The following is a 20,597-nucleotide window of genomic DNA, read 5'->3' as shown; positions in this document are numbered from 1 at the left end:
AGCTCCTCCCTCTTCTGCCTGGCACTAGGGTCCAGTGGCTCTTGAGGGTGGTTCCCCGGGGAGGCCGACCCAGCCCAGGAGGCTCAGTCAGAGCTGCAGGGGCCCAGGGATGGGTGAGGGGGGCTGGGTCGGTGGGGGAGGCCGTCTGCACCTGAGGTTGGGCCTGAAGCTGGTGCTGGCCACACAGAGGTCCCCGTCACGCGCCTGGCTGAGGCTTCCGGGGCCTCAAGTGGGCACTAAGGGCTGTACCTGCCGGGGTGCTCAGTGGCTAGCCTTCCTGAGGGCAGCAAGAGAGCAAGGAGAGGGCGTGGTGGGAGGCGGCCAGAGGGGACCCCCAGGTGCTTGGGACGCTAGGACTCGACTGACCTGCCGCTCTCCGCTTCCCTTTAGCCCAAGCCACGGCCACCACCAGGACGACCTTCCTGTGCCCGCCCCGCAGCGGCTGAGAGTCTTTCAAGATGTCCTTGGTGACGATGACACGAAGTGGCCAGCACTCCTGGATAACTTAGTGAGAGCCACATCCTGGTGTGTGGCAGCTGCTACACTCAGCTTCACCCTCGTCACAAACCCATTAGCCCCTCTGGACATACGAGAAGACAAAGGCGCAGGACGGTCAAGCGACTAGCCTGAAGTCACCCAGCAGGAAGGAGACAGAGCTGGACACGACCAGCAGTCAGGCGGCTGCCCACTGAGGCAGGACCTCGGGACAGAGCGGTCCGTGTGGGCCCGGGGCTCCCCCACCACGGCCGGGGAGTGCCCCCAGCCCCCTCCAGGTTCCGCAAGAGCCAGAAAGAGCTCTGGGGCTGCCTGGGCCGCCCCGACGCTGGGAGCCGAGTCCTCCCTCCAGAGGCTCCATTTGTCCCGGGAAAGCGCTGGGCTCTGCGCCGCGGTGCCCGCGCACAGGCTCTCCATCACTGGGGTGGCGTGTGTGGCCACTTTCACATCTGAGCACGGGCGTGGAAGCAGACAGCTTGCACGCGGCTCAAATGCCACCATCATCCTGGCGGCCCCAGGAGCCAGGGCGCCTGGCAGGTTCCCACGGGCACAGGGGGGTCTTGGGGCAGGCTCCTGTCAGGACGCAGCGGCTGTCATGGATGAGTGAACAGTCCTGAGCAGATGGACAGGGGCCAGGCAGGCCCTGACGGCTGGGGAGGGAAGGGTGGGAATCAGCGGGGAGGGCGGGGCTGGCTGGGCAGGGACCACAGCTCTCCCCGACGGGGATGGACATCCAGCGGCGTCAGCGCTGAGAGCCCCGCACCCCGGCAGCCTCTCTCTCCCGGGGCAACCATAGCAGGGGGCGACAGGAACTGCCGGGCCAGGCGCCCCGTCCCCGGGTGGACACATGGCTGAGCTGCGGCTCGGACCGCGGGCTTGTTACACGCGAGGACCGCTGTGCAGTCATGTGCTCGGTCTTGGGAGCAGCCAGGGAGCCGCTGCGCTATGGTTCTCATTTCAGTCGCCGAAGAGGAGGCGCCAGGGGTACAGAAGGAGTCCAGGGCGCGTGCTCAGCAAGCCCCGCAGCGGGCACTCAGGACAGGCTGGGGCTGTGACCGTCACACACGCACACACACAGACACACACGTCCATGCAAACAGTGCAGCATCACACCCAACACACACAGGCATGCACAAGGCACACCCAGAGACTTAAGTGCGAGCATCCACGCACACCATCACACACACACACACGCACATACTTGGACATAAAAAGGGAAAATGCACACACACACAAACACACAAGCATCTAAATACAAACACAAAAATGCAGGCCCCCAAACACACACGCACAGCGACACACACACACACACACAGACGTGCCAGGGCATGCACACACTGACGCACACGGTGCAAACGCACAGACACACACGCAGGCACACCCCGCACGGGACATCGGGGACGACCAGACGGGGCGCGGCAGCACGCGGTGCCAGGCTCTCTCCCCAGCTGTGTTCCCTGGGCAGCTTCTGCAAGTCCCCGGCCACGCTGCCTTCAGGATCTTATCAGATTTCGTCCTGGAGGAAGGGGACCCACTCTCTTTAAAATTACAGCCATAATTCCAGCTAACTGTGTGAAGTGGAATTTGAGGCCTCTGGGGAACCCTTTAATTCAGCTTTAAGCGGTTCCCGGCACCTGGCGCTTCTCCCTGGGGTGACTCGGAGCGGGAATCTAGACCAGAGCCAGGAGGGCTCCTGGGTCTGAGAATGAGGCTGCAGGGGGAGGCGTGCATGGGTCCCAGCGCCAAGCCGTGCCTGGGGGGTGCTGGCACCAAGGGGCCAGGAAACTGGGGTCCCCACGGGCAGGCTCTCCCTGCACCCGCACAGCCGCAGCCTGGACAGCTGGCCTGCTGCTCCCGGTCACAGCAATCAGCCTTCCCCCAGGGCCGCCTGGAACACTGACCCCTCCACCCAGATTCCTGGTCCCCCTCCCCAGCATCCCTGATCGGAGCTGGGGGGGTGGCATCAGAAAGGACCCCGGCTGGCTGGAGGTGCCGCAGGCAGGCTAGGCGAGCCCAACTCAATGGTGTGCAGCGGGATGGGGAACTGCGTCACCGGGCAGACGGCTGGACCAGAGAGGGCACTCGCCCCTCACCAGACACGCCGAGCCAGGCCACACACACAGCGTGCCTGCTCTCCTGGGACCACCAAGGGTGAGGGCAGAGCTCGAGAAGGACAAACTCTCACGACCTGTGCCGGCTCCAGGACCCGGCCTCAGTGCTCTCATCTGGGAAATGGGGACGCAGGGTCTTCCATGGAGGACGACGGGGTGAGCCGAGGCACGTGGAGCAGCATGTGGGTCCACGTGACACAGCGGGGGGTGGGGATGACAGGTCAGAGACAGCGCTGCTTGCTTGCTCCGACTAGCACTGAGGCCCCGGCCAGGAGTCCACGCCCAGGAAGTCTCAGCCTGGACAGACAAACGCCGGAGGCCATGTGAAGAGGGGACGGACGTGCCTGGGAGCTGGAGCTCCGGGTGGGACTGCAGCCTCCTGCAGGCGCGGGAGATGGAACAGGGAGAACCCAGAGCCCCAGAGAGATGCCTGGGGGTTCATGCTGGGTCTGGCCTTTGCTGGCCTTATCTCCCTGTCTAGAAAGGGGACAAGAATGGGGTTGCCAGCCCCGGCTGCTTCAGAGTCTGCTGAGACGCACGCCCCGTCCCTACCCCTGGCTCGCGGGCAGACAGAACAGGACTGGGCAGGGCTGTCACTGCCCCGGCTGGGGCTCGTCACACCCTCAGCTCTGCCAGGGCTCCTCATGGCCACGAATGTGAGCGCTTACTCAGGCTCAGGCCCACGCACGATGAAGCCTGGTCCGTGGAGAAACCCAAGTGTCCAGCGACAGAGGGACAGGTAAAGAGGATGCGGTACACACACAGTGACACGCTACTCGGTCATAAAAGGGACGAAAGGGCGCCATCTGCAGGGACATTTGTTATTTTAAGTCGCTCAGTCGTTCCGACTCTTGGTTGCTGTACAGTCCATGGGATTCTCCAGGCCAGAATGGAGTGGGCAGCCTTTCTCTTCTCCAGTGGATCTTCCCGACCCAGGAATCGAACCCAGTCTCCCACACTGTAGGTGGATTCTTTACCAGCTGAGCCACAAAGGGAAGCCCAAGATTACTGGAGTGGGTAGCCTATCCCTTCTCCAGCGGATCGTCCCACCCAGGAATCGAACCAGGGTCTCCTGCAGTGCAGGTGGATTCTGCATTGTAGCAACACAGATGGACCCAAAGATGATCACAGTAAGTGGAGTGTGTCAGACTCAAGAGTCGTGTGATATCACTTACGTGTGGAACCTAAACTGTGGCGCCTGTGAACCTACCTATGAAAGGAAAACAGCCTCACAGACACAGAGAACTACGTGTGGTTGCCAGGGGCAGGGGAGGGATGGAGAGGGAACCTGGGGCTCGCAGAGCAAACTGTTGCAAACAGAACGGATAAACAACGAGGCCCTACAGCGTAGTGCAGGGACCTACACCCAGTCTCCTGGGATAAACGTTAGTGGGAAAGAACATACAGAAAGAACGTATATAACTGACCCACTCTGCGGTACGCCAGGAATTCACACAACGCTGTAAACCCACTCTTTCAAACAAAACCTGCCACATGGCCCCTGGAGGAGCTCTCAGCCCAGAGCGGGCCGGCGCCCTTAGCTCCTTCTCCAACCACACTTCACTTTTAAGACTCCGAAGCCGACGCACAAGTTAAGGAAACAGCCCCGGGCACCCGCCGCAGCCCAAGCTGCCCAGGAGCCCAGTGGGGCGCCCACCCTGCCCGGTGCAGTCGCTGGCTCTGGCTTTCAAGTGTTCTCAGCATCCAGGTTGGAATCAAGCAGGCGTCCTGCTCAACCTCTCGTGGCGCCCCGAGGTCCAGAATCCAGGGCCCCGTGCACAGAGGCGCCCCCTCCCCGGTACCTCTGGAGCCCCTGCCCTCCCGCGCTCTCCACCGCCCACCCAGGTCGCTCCTTACCCGACGTGCCAGGGCTGCCGGGGCCTCTTGGCATCCTCGCCGGCTCCACCCAGCCTGTTGAGCGAGGGCGACCGGCTGCGGGGCCCAGGGGTGTAGCTCCCGAGGGTCTTGGCGGCCCCGTCGGCCTTGCTGGGCGTCTGCTGCAGCAGCTGGGGCGAGAGGCTGAGGTGGGAGGAGGCCGCGCAGACGGCCCAGTCTGGCGCGCCGGCGTTGAGGTTGTTGTCGCTGTTGGAGCGCAGCAGGAGCCGCGGGGCGGCCAGCGTGCTGGGGGGCCGCCGCCTGCGGTTGGAGTACGCCGGGGCCTCTCGGAAGGGCACTGGGTCAGAGAGAGAGATGCACGGGTGAGCGTGCGTGGCACCGTCATCCAGGAAGGGTGCCCGCCCCCTCCCCCCTCAGCTGCCCAGGACACGGACGCTGCGAGCTCTGTGCTGAGCCCCTGAGGGCCCCCGCGTGTGCAGAGCTCGCCCCGACACAGAAGCAGACACGGGTGGAGGTGGGGAGCAACCCCCTTGCATGGAGGCTCAAGCCAACACTCGAGATGGAAGGGGCTTGGGTCCCACTTCCATCCGTGCGGCGCCCACGCCTCCAGCAGCCCAGAGACCGTGGACAGACTGGCTGCCCCGGCTCACAGCAAGGACGGGTGGACACAGAGGCAGCCGTGGAGTTCCTCCTCCTCCTCGCCACGACCTGCACTGGGGGTTGGATCGTGTCCTCCCAAATCCCTATGCTGGAGGCCTGACCCCGAGCATCTCAGAATGTGGCTGTCTTTGGAGATGGGGTCAAGAGGTGATTAAGGTAAAATGGGGTCACTGGGGGGCCCCTAATCCCACAGGACTGGGGTCCTTGTAAGAAGAGGAGATCAGGACACAGACACACTCAGAGGGACGACCCTGTGAGGACGCAGGGAGGACACGGCCGTCTGCACGCCCAGGAGGGGGCTCTCAGGAGGACCAGCCTCACTCACACCTGGGTCTGGGATTCCAGCCTCCAGGCCTGGAGACAGTGACTATTTGAGCCGCCCCGTCTGGGGGCTGCTACAGCAGGCAGGGCAAACACGCGTGGCTCCCTGGTTCTACCGGTGGGAATCCGTCTGCCTAAACCCCAGTGTGCTCCTTTCCCCACCCATCAAACCGGGACCTGGCAGCAAGCATCAAACAGGAGGCGGTGGACACACCTCACCACGCTCCTCATCAAGTTCTAGACCAGAGGCAGCCCCTCGCTCTGTGATAGCCCAGCCAGGGGCTCAGAACAAGGACACGGTCCTCGGGGACTGCGAGGGCTGGAACCCATGTGGTCAGCACCCTGGGTTTCTCCAAGGGCTGGAGCCAGAAATAGAGTGTCCTGTCCAAGTGTGTGCATGCTCGGTTGCTTCAGACGTGTCTGACTCTGTGATCCCATGGACTGTAGCCCACCAGGCTCCTCTGTCCATGGGATTCTCCAGGCAAGAATACTGGAGTCGGCTGCATGCTCTCCTCCAGGGGATCTTCCTGACCCAGGGATGGAACCCATGTCTCCTACATCTCCTGCACTTCAGGCAGATTCTTTACCTGCCAAGCCACCAGGGAAGCCCGTCCTTTGCAAGAAGAGGCATCTAAAGGAACGCAAGCCTCTGGGCTGCAGGGAAGCAACACAGCAGCCACGACAGGCAGCAAAGAACACGAGTCTCCTCGAGCTGGCCCTCCACAAACCGGACTGCGGAGCGACAGACAGACACACGCCCTCCTGGAGGGCTGACTGGGACGTGGGAAGACCAGCATCGCAGAGGAGAAAGGTGAGTTCAGGACCGAGTCCCCCATGGTCCACCGCCCCGGCTGCCCGAGGTCAGAGGTGGTGAAGTTCGTCACGGGGACCAAGGACAGCTGCACCCCACCCGGAACCTGGGCGACCCCCTGCTGCCAGCCACGCTGGAGGGCTGGGCTTACGGGGACAGAGGTGGTGCTGGCAGAGCTCCACCGGGACAGCTGCGACCCAGACCACCCTTCGCTGCCTCCCCGGAGGCAGCACCATCCTGGGAAAGCAGACACACGCAGCCAGCCTGGGGGAGCCGCAGGGAAATGGCACGGAGCTTCCCAAGGATGCACGCTCGGAATTCACATCTTGGCTGGTGTGGTCGTGAGAACCTGGAAGTGACCCACGGGGGAGGTCACGCTGTTTCCAGCAGTGACGCCAAGCTGCTTCCTCTGAAGCCCGTCTCCTGGGGCAAGGCACACCATCGTTTCTACTCCAAATTCTTCTAAGCGAAGAAGCTCTTCAGTGCCAGCCCGGCCGGGAGGGAGGCAGGGAGCAGGAAAGGCATGCTCTGTGGACCCGATGGGCTGCCCTGTTCAGGGCTCGGCCCCTGGGGAGTCAGTCCAGTGTTTGGGGGGAAAGTCTGTTTTGGGGAAAAGTCCCGAGTTTGTCTTTGCCGGCCACCGGGGAAACTACCCCCGTGTCACTCCCACTGTCAGCACCAGACGGCAGCCAGAAGACTTCTGGAAGGACTGAGGGTGACCTGAGCCCCGCCCGGCAGAGGGGCGGGGGGACAAGAGACCTCACTAGGACGGCTGATCCAGGATCTCAGAGAGAGATGCTCTTCCTGCCGAGATCGTCAGCTGCAGGACCACGGCACTGAGAGGAAGCCAGCCTCTCGAGCAGATGCTCGCGACAGAGCCCCCTCAACTTCCTGCCCCCACCCGAGGGCAAGCCGGAGCTCGCACAGATGGAGCGGAGGGTCACCCCAGCTCGGAGGGGACTCCCCCAGACCAGGAGACACCCGCAGTCCATGATGCGAACTCATGCTGAGGCTCCCAGCTCCCCTGACCTTACAGCCAATTCTATTTTTCTGACAGATATAAGCGAGTACAAATGCCCTTAATGGAAAGTGATGGAATTTGGGGAGAGCCCTGCCACTAGCCAAGACAGACTCCTAAGGGGAAGAACAGTCTAGGGGAGAAGGGAACAGAGAACAGAACGCCATGCCCCCAACTGAAACACCCATGCTGAGCACATTTCGCCAAGATCAAAGCCCCAGAAGGTGAATCTGGGCTCATCGTGTGCTCAGACAAACGCTGTCTTTTCTGTACGTTCCTGAGAGCCAGGCAGAAGAGGTCTTTCAGAGAGTGGCAGCAATTCACGGGGCGGGGGCGGGGGGCTGCCCTCGGAAGATTAAGGGATAAAAGAGCTGGGACTTCTGCAAATACGTTCTGCCCCAAGGAGCCAGTGAGCTATTCAGCTGGACTCCCATAGGTGACGTTTCGGTGATCATTCTAATGAACGTTATCTCACTGAATTACCAAGATTCACATTAAGTTCATTTCCTGTGTGGTGTAATTGGAAATTTCTTCCATGTTTATTTTTTGGCTTGGGCTGGGAAGTATCTCCTTAATTCCTCTAACCTCACATCTTCATAAACCTCCCGGTTTCATACAATGAGAGCTCCCTGTCTCAACCAACTAACCGGAACCAGCCGTGGAAATGTTGTTGCTGTTTTATTTTTTTTTTTTAATGTGCAAAGGGTTAGAAATAACTCTTTTCCTGTCTGAAAATGATTAATATTCCACCCAACTGTTTCCTTCTTTCAGGCAATCTGCAAACTCTAAGTGGGTGGATATTTTCTTAGCTTAGCCTTCCATGTGTGTATTTATACATTTCTTTTTCACAATACAAATTACACAAGGCATGCAGAAAAGCAGATGCACTTTCAAAGTCTGCCACAGTGCATTTCCCACCCGCTCCCCGAAACCGCAACCTAGGGATGGCCAAGGGACTCCGAGCGGCGGTTCTGAAAGCGCCCACTTGGCCAGGGCAGCCAGCAGCGTCCTGGGGCTCCTTGCTCCTGCACGAGTGCTCAGCAGCCTCCAGGCAGCGGACTGATTAGAGCCAAACTTGCTATTTTCCACAGGACTTAGTTCTTTAACAGTTAGGCTCTGGATACCCTAACGATGTGCAAGCGACATTTCTGCAAGGGGCTGGAGACTTGGGGGAAAAAAGAATGAAATCGGCACCTTCCAGTGGGTTAACAGTCCAGACCAACTACAACAAAGCCTGATCGCCCAGCAGAAGTAACTACTCCCTTAACACAGCAGGAAGGAATGAATGAACCGGCAATTTCAGGAGGACCCGGAGTCCCCGGCTCCCCCACCCCCACCACCTGGGTGGCTCCGCGCCCTACGGCTGGCTGTCCGCTTACCTTCCTTCTTGGTGAAGGCATTTAACAAAGACTTCATTTTCCCTCCGACTTTGGCAGCGGTCCGCTCATTATATAACCTTCTCAACTGGGAGGAAGGGAAGGGCTGCCCGGCCCCTGGGTGCCGGAGCAGTTTGGTCCCGGGGAGCGGCGGCGGGCGTCTGGCCACTGCCTGCCTCCGAGCATAGCTGGGCAGGCCAGACCCAGCGCGCTGGTGACGGAGCCCACCCCATACTCTGTCTGTCAGCTGGGAACCAAGCGTGCGTAGACTGAGGCTGCTCTCAGAGCCCACTGCCGCTCCCCGCGCCCGTCATGTGAGCCGCGCTCCCCTGCTTTTGTGATCAGTACATCGGGGAGGAGGCTCGCAGGCGGGAGGCATCGGTGAGCCCGGAGCCCTGACCATCCAAGGGCAGGCGCTGGGGCTGGGGCTCGGGTTGCTCCAGCTCAGACCTGCCCGGGGCGACAGAGCACGGCACCTGTGCTTTGCTGATTTTCATTCAAAAGAAAAAGCCAAGTTTTTCCTCGCTCTCCGCTGCTGCCGCCGCCGCCACTGTTTGTCCGCCAGCAGATGTGGGGAGTCGGTCCCGGAGATAAAACGTCCCGGTTCCAGATAAGCCACGAGCCAGACCCGCGTTAACTGGGCAGCCAGTGCCAGTCTTCTGGAATCTCTGAACGTGACCCAGATTTCCGTTGGCAAGAATCAGACACAAGGACCCATTACTTCTCTGGCTCCCCCCCATGGAGGTAATGACCCTGGAGAAAACAGTATTTCCATCCCCCTTCCTAATTTTTTTTTTTTTTTTGGAAACAAAAGACAGATGAAACAATTAAAACTGCAGCCGAGCCAAAGCTCGCCCTAATTCCAGGCCACTGATAAAAAGCCCATCCTGAGCCAGGCTGCACATTTCCTACAGGAGTCCAGGAGACACACGGAGAGGCGGCAGGGAAAAAGTTCTGCCCGAGCGACAAACACAGAGGGAGGGGCCGTGGCGGGGAGCCCCACAGCAGGTGGCACGGGGTTATTTCTACTCGAGGAGAAAGGTCTTTCCGAAAGCTTAACGGAGCATCCCAGGAAGCAGGCTCTGCCGCCTTTGCTGCTGGGGCTGTAATTAAGTGTGCATTTTTTCGGTTGCTAAGAGAGCTGCTTCTGAAATTTGAAGGGAAAAAAAGAGAGAGAGAGGAAGATGGGACGAGACGAGGCAAAGCACCGGGAGCCTGTAAGTGGAATTCCATTTGGTCGGCTCGCTTTGTGTCAACAAGAGCGGCAGCGGCAGAAGCTCTGGGAGCCTCTCTCCATGGGACGCCCGGGGCTGGCGGGACGCATCCAGGGTGGCGAGAGCACTGACCAGGTGCCCGTTACCAGCCGAGCACTTGGGCGTTGTTTCACACCCATGATGCCCCATTGCAGGGCTTAGAGCTGCCTTCGAACTCCGCCCCGGGTGACCCTCGCCCGCCACGCCAGAGCCCAGACCACGTCTAAGACACTCAGCCGCTGGTGCGTTTCACCCACGAAAACCTCACGACCTGCCCCGTGCCGCTCGCATCCCTGGGGGACAGAGGAGGTGACAGCAGGGGGCAGGCTGTCCTTGGAAGTGGGTGCCAGGCTGCAAAGCTTCCAGAAGCATCTCTCTCAGATGCAGAAACCAACAAGGGTACAATCACTCCTGCTTGGGGAGCCTGCCTCTGTGCCCCCCCGGTGTAGGAACTGTCAGGGATCTTAAAGGTGGGGATGTCCAGTTTATCGGGGTGTGCTGGCTGTCTGCCCCAGGCATCTGACAGGATGCCCCAGTGACAGTGACCTGGGGGAGATCCCCCCCGGAGGTGGAGGCCCTGCCATGTGGGCCCCAGGAAACCCTCTGGGGAGCGGGCAGGAGGCTCTGCAAGGCTTGAGCCGATGCCACCCCAGAGCGCGGGCCTCCTCCCGCACCAAACCCCTGCAACACTCTTGGCCTCTGCTGTCTGCAGGGAGCGCATGTGGTCCAGGGCCGACGGGCAGCAATTGAGCCCAAGGCCGGAAGTGCCCCCACCCTCGCTGGCTCCCTGTGTGGGCCTGCGGAGGAGCGGGTGGGGAGGAGCCCCGCGAACATCCCGCGTCTCTTCCAAGGGAGGAGGACCCCTAGCCCCCGAGCTGGGAGCAGAGCTGGAGACGCCCAAAGAGCATCCACCCGGGGCCCAGGGGGGACACTCCCAGCCCGCCTCCCCGGCCCTCTGTACAGAGTGACGGCTCCTCCCGGTTCCTTTGCCCACAGTAGGGGCAGAGCCTGGAAATGACAGGCCCCCGGCTGCCCGGCCCAAGGGCGGGCCGTTTTGAGACAAATCCTGGCTTCCCTGGTGGCTCACTGGCACAGAATCTACATGCCAAGCAGGAGCCACAGGTCCAATCCCTGGGTCAGAAAGATGCCCTGAAGGAAGGCATGGCTACCCACTCCAGGATTCTTGCCAGGAGAACCCCATGGACAGAGGAGCCTGGTGGGCTATAATCCACGGGGTCGCAAAGAGTTGGGCTCGACTGAGCGGCTGCAACAGCAGGAGCTGTCTGGAAACGACAGGGCCCCCTGCTGCTCGCCCAAGAGGTGAGACAAGTCTGAGGCAAATCCCAGAACCCGGAAAGAGGCCGGCCGGCCGGGGGAAGAGGGGGTTCCCCGGCTCCCGAGCACCCCGCCTCCAGGTTCCACGTTCCGGGGCACGCGTGGACCCGGGCTGTGCAGGCCCAGGGGACGAGGCAGTGAGCAAGATGGAGACCCCGGCTCCCTCCCAGGCTGCAAGAGGGGCAGGGTGGGAGCGTAAGAGCAGCCTTTGGACATAACAGGATGTGAGGGGCCCTGGGAAGCACTCAGCCCGAAGATTCCCATGACCACTCCTCTAACAAGCAGACAGCCTTCCCAATCACTGCTTCCAGGAATCCAAGCAAACAATTCACCGAGATTAGCAGCAAGAGCTTAGGTTCACATGCAGACCTACTGTGTGCCCGGCCCTGGACCAGAAATCCTGCCAGGAGGGAGGCGGTCCATTCCTGACTCCACCCACCTTGTCCAAGTAAAGCTCCTCCCCACTGGCAGGCATGCTCTCCTTGAATACTTCCAGCAAAGGGGAGCTCACTACCCATGTACTGGCTCTGGGTCCACACACACCAGTCTCCTTTCCCGTCACACCAACACCATTTCCACACCCGCCACATACTGATTGGAAGGGAAGGCTGAGGCGTTCAGAGCACAGACTTCATCCCAAGAAGTAAAGTAGGTTTGGGGGTGTCAGAGCTCAGACACAAACAGATGGCTGAGCTTTCCTCCCAACAACTCTTAGACCCTTTGTTCTGTGGCCGGGGTCCTTCATGGAGCAACCACGTGACCACTAGAGGCTGTGCTGGCCACACTGCTGAGGTTCGGTTTCAACTGGACTTCATTCCAAATGAGGGGGAAAAGGGAGAGCAAAGATTCTGGTTCTGAGCTGGGCTGGGGTAAGGTGGGTGGGTGGGCAGTGGCAGTGGGTGGGGTCAGGGATGGCATGGGGTGAGTCTGTCCATCTACTCACCCGCCCACCCACCCCAAAGGATGACTGAGCATCTTTTGAGTTGGGGGGCTGTTCAAAGGACAAAAAGCAGGAGGAAGAATTAGATGGAGCCTCCCCAAACCAGACAGCTTCCAGGAAGGAAGAAGGTCACTCTGGAATGAACCCCAAACTGTCAGCCGCCTGGCCCAGCCCTTTAGCCATCAGCTTGGCCCCAGCCAGCCCAAGTCCGGTGCCAAGCCCTCGGTAGGAGGTGATAAACCAACAATAAACTCTGCATGAGCACCTCCGTCCACTCCCGCTTCCCCAAAGGACCTGCACAGTTTCAGCCTCTGCATCCCTCCCACCACCACCCCTCGCTCAGACCCGCCTCCCAAGCCCTCACTGTCTGAGCCCGTCATTTGCCACGTCTTTTGACGACTGCCTGACAACAGGCTGAAAATAATTTCATTTCTCATATAAAAAAGGCTCTTCGCACATCAGAACATCTCAAGACGCTATGAAGTCCTGGCAGGGAAGACGCACCAGGTGTTATAAACACGCCTGGTGCAAGTCTGCAAGGCCGCTCTGCGGGGACAGTCAGCCCACCTCCTTCCCCATGCCGGCCAGCAGGCGAGCGCCAGACATGGGGCCACGGCCAGCATCCAACCCAGGGGCCGGCTCTGTGTCTTACTGCCCGGCAGCCCTGGGCTGGCCAGACACCCCAGCCCGCGGATTCCCCACCTGCAAGGTGGGAACAGCCCAGCACATTCCCAGTGTCAGCTGTGGGATCGCACGAGTCGTGTCTGGAGCACGGAGCAGGGTGATCAGCCTTCTGGGTTGAGTCCCAGCGCCTCCACCTCCCAGCTCTGTGACCCCGGGGGATGCACCACACCTCTCTCTGCCCCATTTCCTCTTCCATTGATGGGGAAGTGCATGCTGCTGCCACACAGGAGGCGAGGAGCAAATCAGTAATGGTAACATCTGTAAGTGCCTGGGCTTGAAGGCTGCCAACAACGGCTAAATAAACACATTTAATTAAAAACAAAAAATTCTGTGCGTGAACAGCGAGTCAGTCTCCCTGGCCCCCACTCCGGCTCCGTGTCTGTGATAAGACCTCGCAAGTCCCTTAGAATGCATTTACACGGTCTCTTTGGGTGCCACCTCCTCCAGGAAGTCTCCCTGAGGGATCCAGTCCCTGGAAAGACACTCCTCCCACTGCCCCGCCACCCAGGGTCGTCAGGCCAGCAGTCCTCCCTGGGGGCATTTCTCGGTTCCATGGGACATCAGGCGGGTCCAGTGTCCAGCTCCCCATCACTCTGCAAATGAGGGAAGGGAGTGGTGCTTCCATAGCTCTGGACGTGAGTGAAAGAACCAGAGAAGAAGGAGGCGGCCCATCCGGTTTCCGCCTTGTTTGGAGTGTTCCCAGGCCCTGTTCCAGGCCCCCCAGGCGGTCTCCTGGGCTGTGACCTCCTCCTGTCTGTGCCCCATCCTGCTTCCACCCACCGCCACATCTGCCCAGGTCCTGCCTGGCACAAGGAAGCCGCCCAGCCGGGCACCGCAGGAGGCCCGCCTCACCCGATGGGCAGGCACGCCGGACATCGGGCAGGCCCGGTCCTCAGCATCCCTGTTGTGTCCTGCCCACCTGGGGGTGCAGGCAGCTGGAGTCATCCCAGGGCTTCGAGGGCTGCCAGGGCTCCAGGTGACCAGACGCACGGCCGGGGCCCTGACCCAGGGGTGCATTGGCCGGGCCGCAGGGCTCCGATCCAGCTCAGGGCAGCATTGGCTCCGCAGAGCTGCCGCGTGTGGCCGGTCACCAGGCTGGCCATGGAGCTCCCAGCCCCGGCCCCCCGGGAGCCACAGAAGTCCTTCAGGACCATCCCTCCCCACATCTACAGCCAGAGCGACGTTTTCAATGAGACCCCCTCGGACAAGCCAGTGGGGCTGGGGCGTGAATGTCGCCAAGGATCCTGAAGTCCCCGAGATGGGGGCCATTCCCCTTCTCTTTCCGAGTGGCCTGGGGACTCACTCAGGGCCCACCTCCTCTTCCTGGTAGCGGGGTGCAGAAGGGAGAGCCGGCTGGGGTAGAGACAGGCTGGGTAAGCAGGAGAGGCCCTGAGTCTATTTCTGCCTCAATGCAAACTTGCGGAGGCGGCTGTAGCCTCTTGTCAGACAGGAGGCCCGTGGGGAACTGAAAAGAGAAGAAACTCCAGAGGGTCTCAGTGGCCCACCAGCCCCACCCTCTGCCTTGTCTTACAGAAGTGACAACCAACTGCCGAGCAGGAGACAGCCGACGTGTGCAAGCTCCTCGCCCGGCTCAAGGGAGCAGGGAGGCAGTGGGTCCCCAGGGGGGGTCTGTGGGGCCAGACCTGGATTCTTCCTGCCCACTCCCCACCTGAGCCAAGACAGCAGACCTCGCTTCCTTCCCGCGTCGCTTTAGATAACTGCGATTTAAATATTAGTAGGCAACATTTCTCCATCTCACAATCATTGTTCAATGAATCATACGTTTATAAATAACAGAAGATATAAAAAGGCGTCTCGGCAATAGTGCGGGGGTTATCCCTGAGCCAGCATGGAGGTGTCTGCGAGAGGTAGAACGTTCCAGCAGCTGGGACTGCAGAGGGAGGGAGGTACTGCTCCTGGAGGATCCGCCGAGGCCCCTGGGTAGGGGGCAGGGGCACCGATGAAGGGACTGCAGAACTGCCCCCCAGGGTGGGGGTCTCCCTCCAGGGCCGCCAGGCTCGGGGCTGATGGTGGCAGAGCTCAGGGACTCTGGCAGGGGCTACGCACCAGCCCTGACACAGGGCTCTAGTGCCAAGACCAAGGTCAGAGCGGGCACAGGGAGAGGGGCTTTGGAGGGCTGAACTGGGGCTGACCACAGGGAGGATAAGGGTCCCCCAGGTGCATTCCGGAAGGACCTCAGACTCCAAACTCTGCCCCCCATCTCCTCCTTCTGAGCAGCTTCAAGTCCTGGAGAGATACTATGTGCTGGGCCAACGCTCTTACCCGGCTGTGTGGGGCAGTGGGCAGGGCAGCGGCTTCATACAGAATGCCAGGGCAACCCTGGTGGCCCCTCTGAGAGCCCAGTGGTGAGGAAGCCTGGACGTCCCACAGAGGGACCTGGGCTCAGGGCGCCGAACCAACCAACCAAGGCCAGGCATGGACACCTCTTCCGGAAGTCTTCCGGGCACCTGGACAGTCAGGTCTGGACTACAGGTGCTGGGACCACAAAGAGAGAACCTCCGAGGCCACGGAGCACCCACGTCTCTGGACACGCTGGAGAGCTAACCACACACAGGGTGATTTGCTGAAAGGCAGCCCCAGAGCTGGCTGGGGGGTAGCCAGGGTGGCCATGGGCTAGACACGGAATGCTGCGTTCCCCAAATTCACGTGCTGATACCCGGTCCCCAGGGTGACGGCACTGGGAGGCGCAGCCTTTGGGAGATGACACGATGAGGCCATGAGGGTGGGGCCCCGTGACGGGATCGAGCTGTGCGTTAGCCGCTCAGTCGTGTCCGACTCTTTGTGACACGTGGACTGCAGCTCTCCAGGTTCCTCTGCCCAGGGAATTCTCCAGGCAAGAATCCTGGAGTGGGTTGCCATTTCCTTGTCCGGGGAATCTTCCCAAGCCAGCGATAGAACCCGTGGCTCCTCGTTGCAGGCAGATTCTGTACCGTCTGAGCCACACTGGTGATGGGATTAGTGCCCATAATTATAACCAGAGATGTGGGAGACATCTCTCTCTCGGCCACATGAGGACACAGCAAGAAGGCACCATCCACAAGCCAGGAAGAGGTCCCTTGCCAGGAACTGAATTGGCCAGCACCTTCATCTTGGACATCCAGCCTCCAGGGCTTCAGTGAGGGACAAACAGATGTTGTTCGAGGCACCGCCTGTGGTGGTTTGTGAGACAGCCTGACCTTCAAAGATACCACACGGGACCGACCGTGTTCCTTTCCCCTGCAGGCCCCGGGGGTCTCCACGCTGTCATGTCCACTGCCCCAGCTCCTCCACACCCCTCTGCCACAGGGTGCTCCCAGCCCTGCTGGCGCACCGTACACAGCTCTGGGCATCGCCTCTGCTGTGGCCTCTACCTGGACTCCTTTACCCTCCCCTCCTGCCCTGGTTCTTCCAACTCCAGCTCTTCAGCATCACTCTCCAGGCCGTCTCATCACAGAAGTGTGTCTTGACTGTCCTTTCTAGAAGGACAACCCTCTTAGTCCTCTGTTAGCCCTGTGGTACTCCTCCTCCACTGCAGTTATCAAAATCTGAAATCACAGCACTTGTGAGTTTGCTTATACTGGTGTATTTTATCCACAGGGACTGAGTCTGCCTTATTTTTTTTGTTTTTAAAGTCTTTCTTTTACCTTTTAATTTCTGGCGGCACTGGGTCTTATCCTGGCACGCACAGTCTCTCCAGTTGCGACATAGGTGTGAGCTTAGTTGCCTCACGGCATGTGGGATCTCAGTTCCCCGACCAGGGATCGAACCAGGTACCCTGCCTTGGAAGGTGGATTCTCAACTACTGGACCACCAAGGAGGTCCCGAGTCTGTCCGATTCATTACACCATCACCAGAACACAGCTCAGCCTCTCACAGGGCATTTGTGCTTCATACCTGCATTCAGTCAATGAACGAACAAAAGGATGCACTTTCCCCCTTACCTCCTGGACTTCATCACTGCGGCCTTCGCTGCGTGTGTTTCTAGAACTCTTCCCACCACGAACACTTCCTCCCCACAGCTGGAACCTGCTGGAAGGCATGGGGCAGGGCAGAGGCTTACAAAAGACACAAGACCTGGCACAAACTGGGAGCTTAGAAATACACGTCCCACTTCTTAATACTTCCGGTCCTTGCCTGTCCGTTCGTATTTGGGTCCGTTCACATTTGGGTCCGTTCACATGTGGGTCCGTTCGTATTTGGGTCCGTTCACATGTGGGTCCGTTCGTATTTGGGTCGTCCGTTAATTGCTGTTTCCTTTAGTTACACGTCTTGTTTTCCTGCTTCTTTGCTTGTCTAGTTATTTTTGATTCTGTATCAGCCATTGTGTTTGATATGTTGTGGAGACTCTGGGTTCTGTTATCTTCCTCTGAAGAATGTGGAGTTTCTCTAGCAGGGAGTAAAATTATCACTCTGTTCTGTGAAGGCATGGCTTTGATGCTTTTGTAGGGAATCTCTGTTGGCTGGGTCCTTGTGGGAAGTCCTGACTTCTGGGGCCCTTCTGGGGTTCTGGCAGAAAATCTCAAGTGTTTGCCAAACTCCTTTAATAAGACAGAGCTCAGCTTCCTGTTGTCTCTCCTTGGCTCTTTGAGTTTTAAGTTACTGTGTTCCACTGGGATCCCTGGACTCTCATTTCGGACAAGTAGTTCAGAAGTCATTCAAGGATTTAGGGGGATTTACGTGCAGATCTGGGAACTCTCCCCTTATTTCCAGCTCCTCATGCAGCCCTGATCGTGACCTCCAACTGCTGAATCTTCAACCCAGAGGAACTCACTTTCTGTCAGGGGACCCCCTCTTTCATGGGGGTTTTCCCAACCACACACCTGCATGCACACACAGTGTGTAGCAGTGAGTCCCTGACCTCCATGTCCAGAGGCAGCAGGAGGGGAGAGGAGGTCAGTGGGCAGCAGTCAGTGTGCAGCAGGATGGTGAGCTGGTCAGTGGGCAGCGGCCTCGGAAAGCAGGGTGACGAGATGGGGACGGCGGCTGTCTCCTGTGAGCAGCCGGGGAGGAGCAGGGTGAGGGCTCTGAGGGTCAAAGCGGTGGTCGGTTCTTTAACACTAACCCGTGTCACCACCGTGGCCCCCACTCTGAATGCCCATACGGTGCAGCCCAGGGCGGGACCTGCTACACTTTCTGTTCTCTCTGCAGCCCAGTGAGGTGGGCCCTTTCACACCCACTTTACAGATGTGAAGACCGAGGCTCAGGAACTGCCTGAATTCTTCCTTGCCTGTCACTCCGGGGCAGCACTGACCTCACTTTTACCTCCATCTCAACACCAGAGCCGGACGGTGGGCTTCCCTGGCACAGTGGTAAAGAATCTGCCTGCCAATGTAGGAGACACAGGCTCGATCCCTGGTCTGGGAAGATCCCCCGTGTCGCAGAGCAACTAAGCTCGTGCGCCACGAGTACTGAGCCTGTGCTCTAGCGCCTGGGAGCCACGACTACTGAGCCCACGAGCCACAACGACTGAAGGCCACGAGCCCCAGAGCCCGTGATCCATGACGAGAGATGCCCCCGCCCCACAGCTAGAGAGCAGTCCCCACTCCCTACAACCAGAGAAGAGCCTGGGCCAATGCCAGGCGGTGGCGTCCTGACCGCCAGACGGGTGAGAGCTGGGTGGGACCCTACGGGGGGAGGGCAGGGGGCTCACCTGGGAGGCGGGTGATGAGGGAGGAAGCCAGCTGAATCATCTGTGTGTCTCCTGACCCCACCTCTGCTTGGGCTGTGGGTCCTGCCTCTGCTGGGCCTCAGTTTCCCCTTATGTCCACAAGGGGCCAAGTAGAATGTCCCCTGAAAGTCCTGGCTGGCAAATCCGAGGGCCCTGTGGAGCATCCTTGTTTGAGAGGTGCAGAGGGTTCTCGGGGCTGAGTAGCAGGATTCCAGGGGAGCAGCCTGGGTCAGCTCCCAAGCCTCTAAGAGACACCATGGGCCATCCCGAGGTGGTCGAGCTGTGAGCCATGAAGGCTCAAGGCCACAACAGTTCCTGGAAGGGGCCTGCCATCTGCCAAGTGCCGGCTTCACCTGTGCCGAGGTTTGGCTCTGCAGCCACGGACAGGCCAAGCCATGATGCCCTTTGCACACAGGACCTCTCAGGGGCCCCTTCCCCTGGAAGAAGTGGGAGGAGGGGAGGGGTCTGCAGCCTGCCTGCCGAGGCCCCGTGGCCACCTCAGCAGTCCTCCTTGCCGAGCAGAGTGCAGGGCGTCTCTCTCACCGAGCCCAGCTCCTCCCGGGAGCCAGTGGCTCACGTTGTGCTCAGGGAGGAGGCCGAGCCCTGCCTGAAAGCTGAAGGAAGCTTCACTGCAGAGGCCCACGAGATGGTAAGGCCCTTCCAAGCCACACCCCCTGAGCTCCGTCCTGCGGGCCTGTCCTGGGAAGGGGGACCCTCCCCATGTTGCTGGGCTTCAAGTTTTCGTCCCTAGATTCCAATTCCGTGGGTGAGTGGTCGTGCCACCCTCATCCTGCCCGAGGCTGGGAGGCTGGGCCTTGGGAACTCTTCCCCAGGGACCCTCAGCCTTCCTTGGGAGGGGCCACAAAGCCTCTGCGCCCCCCAGTTACCCCCCGAGTCTCTGCTGGGGGAGGAAGCCCGAGCTGCTCAGGGTCCATGCACGCCCAGCCCTGCTGGCCTCCATCCATGTCTCTGGATGGACAGAACCTCCAGCGCCGTCATCCCAGCTAACGCGTCCTCCACGGCCTTGGTTCAGTTCATTATTACTCTGCTTTAAAAGAACCCAGCAAACGCCCCATTTTCCTAATGGGGTCAGCAACCGCTCCCGTGTACCAAACACAAGCTGTTCAGAGTCACCACCAGACAGCTCTGTTTCTGCCTCAAATGGTCACACATTTTTTCCATGATAACTTTGCTCCTTAAACTCTGAGTCGAGCCCACCGTAGCTACATCTTCAAGAGAGTTGTTTAAGATGCTGCACGTGTTTCCATTGCGGCATAGACTTGTCCACTCCTAGTAGAAAAGGTGGGGAGGTGAGCTTGGTCCTGCATTCTGCCCTTCAAAGCAACTACCCACAGCCCCGGCATTCTGAGCTGTGCCGTGGTGTGTCACAGAATGCCAGCGAGTCCACACGCCCTGATTTTATGTGACAAACTCCCTTGCATCAGGCTGAGGTGGTTTTTCACTTTTATAAACAACACTGCTGAGAACATTTTGCGATTCTATTCGTAGGAGTGGAATTGCCAGGTGGAAGGTCTGAAGGTTTCTACAGTTATGGATACACTTTTGCTAAACCACTTTCCCCAAAGAGTTACATTAGTGATACAACCGGGCCATTGGAAACGAATTTTCTCTTAAAAGAAAAAAAAAAATTCATTTCTGGAGAGAGAAATAAAGAAAATGTGTCTCAACCTGACAACAGTAAATTAAGAAGCACAAGAACACCAGCAGCTAATAAAAGCCCTCACGCTCGGAGTGGGTTTTTGGATGAGACGTGATTCTACGCGGAGGGGCTCCTCCATCACAACCAGAGGCCTCTCCTTCCAGCTGAGACGTGGGCTATGATAACACCAGCCCATCCAGGTCATCAGCTAAGTCCACAGAGCTTTTCCTGTTTGGCTTCATGGACTTCTGCAGAGTCAGCACAGGCTGAGCTGATGACTCTGACCTTGGAACTGGAAGGGGCAGGAGGCTGCTGTGGACCCAAGGGCACAGACGGATAGACAGGAAGGGCGGGTTCTTACGCCACCGAGTCATCCACACAGACCGTTCCCAGGCCTCTGAGGCAGGATTCAGGGCAACACCATAAACC

General features: G+C 59.4%; 1 protein-coding gene across 8 annotated transcripts in view; it reads right to left on the bottom strand.

Moving 5' to 3' along the window:
* SHANK2 (SH3 and multiple ankyrin repeat domains 2) overlaps positions 1-20,597 on the bottom strand; it is a 563,601-nt gene that overhangs the window by 300,010 nt on the left and 242,994 nt on the right. For all 8 annotated transcript variants that reach the window (XR_008684376.2, XM_055415278.2, XM_055415277.2 and 5 more), the window contains one exon: positions 4,464-4,779. Coding sequence is in view for 7 of the 8 variants with exons in the window: in XM_055415278.2 (XP_055271253.2) it covers positions 4,464-4,779 (316 nt within the window). In the remaining variant the exon portion in view is untranslated. The remainder of the gene's footprint in view (positions 1-4,463; positions 4,780-20,597) is intronic.

Source organism: Moschus berezovskii, chromosome 25 (genome assembly GCF_049115385.1).
Source record: "Moschus berezovskii isolate FMDL1 chromosome 25, NW_MosBer_1.0, whole genome shotgun sequence".
Lineage (NCBI taxonomy): Eukaryota > Metazoa > Chordata > Mammalia > Artiodactyla > Moschidae > Moschus > Moschus berezovskii.
Note: the sequence above shows the minus strand (reverse complement) of the source record. Positions and strands in the feature narration are given on the sequence as shown.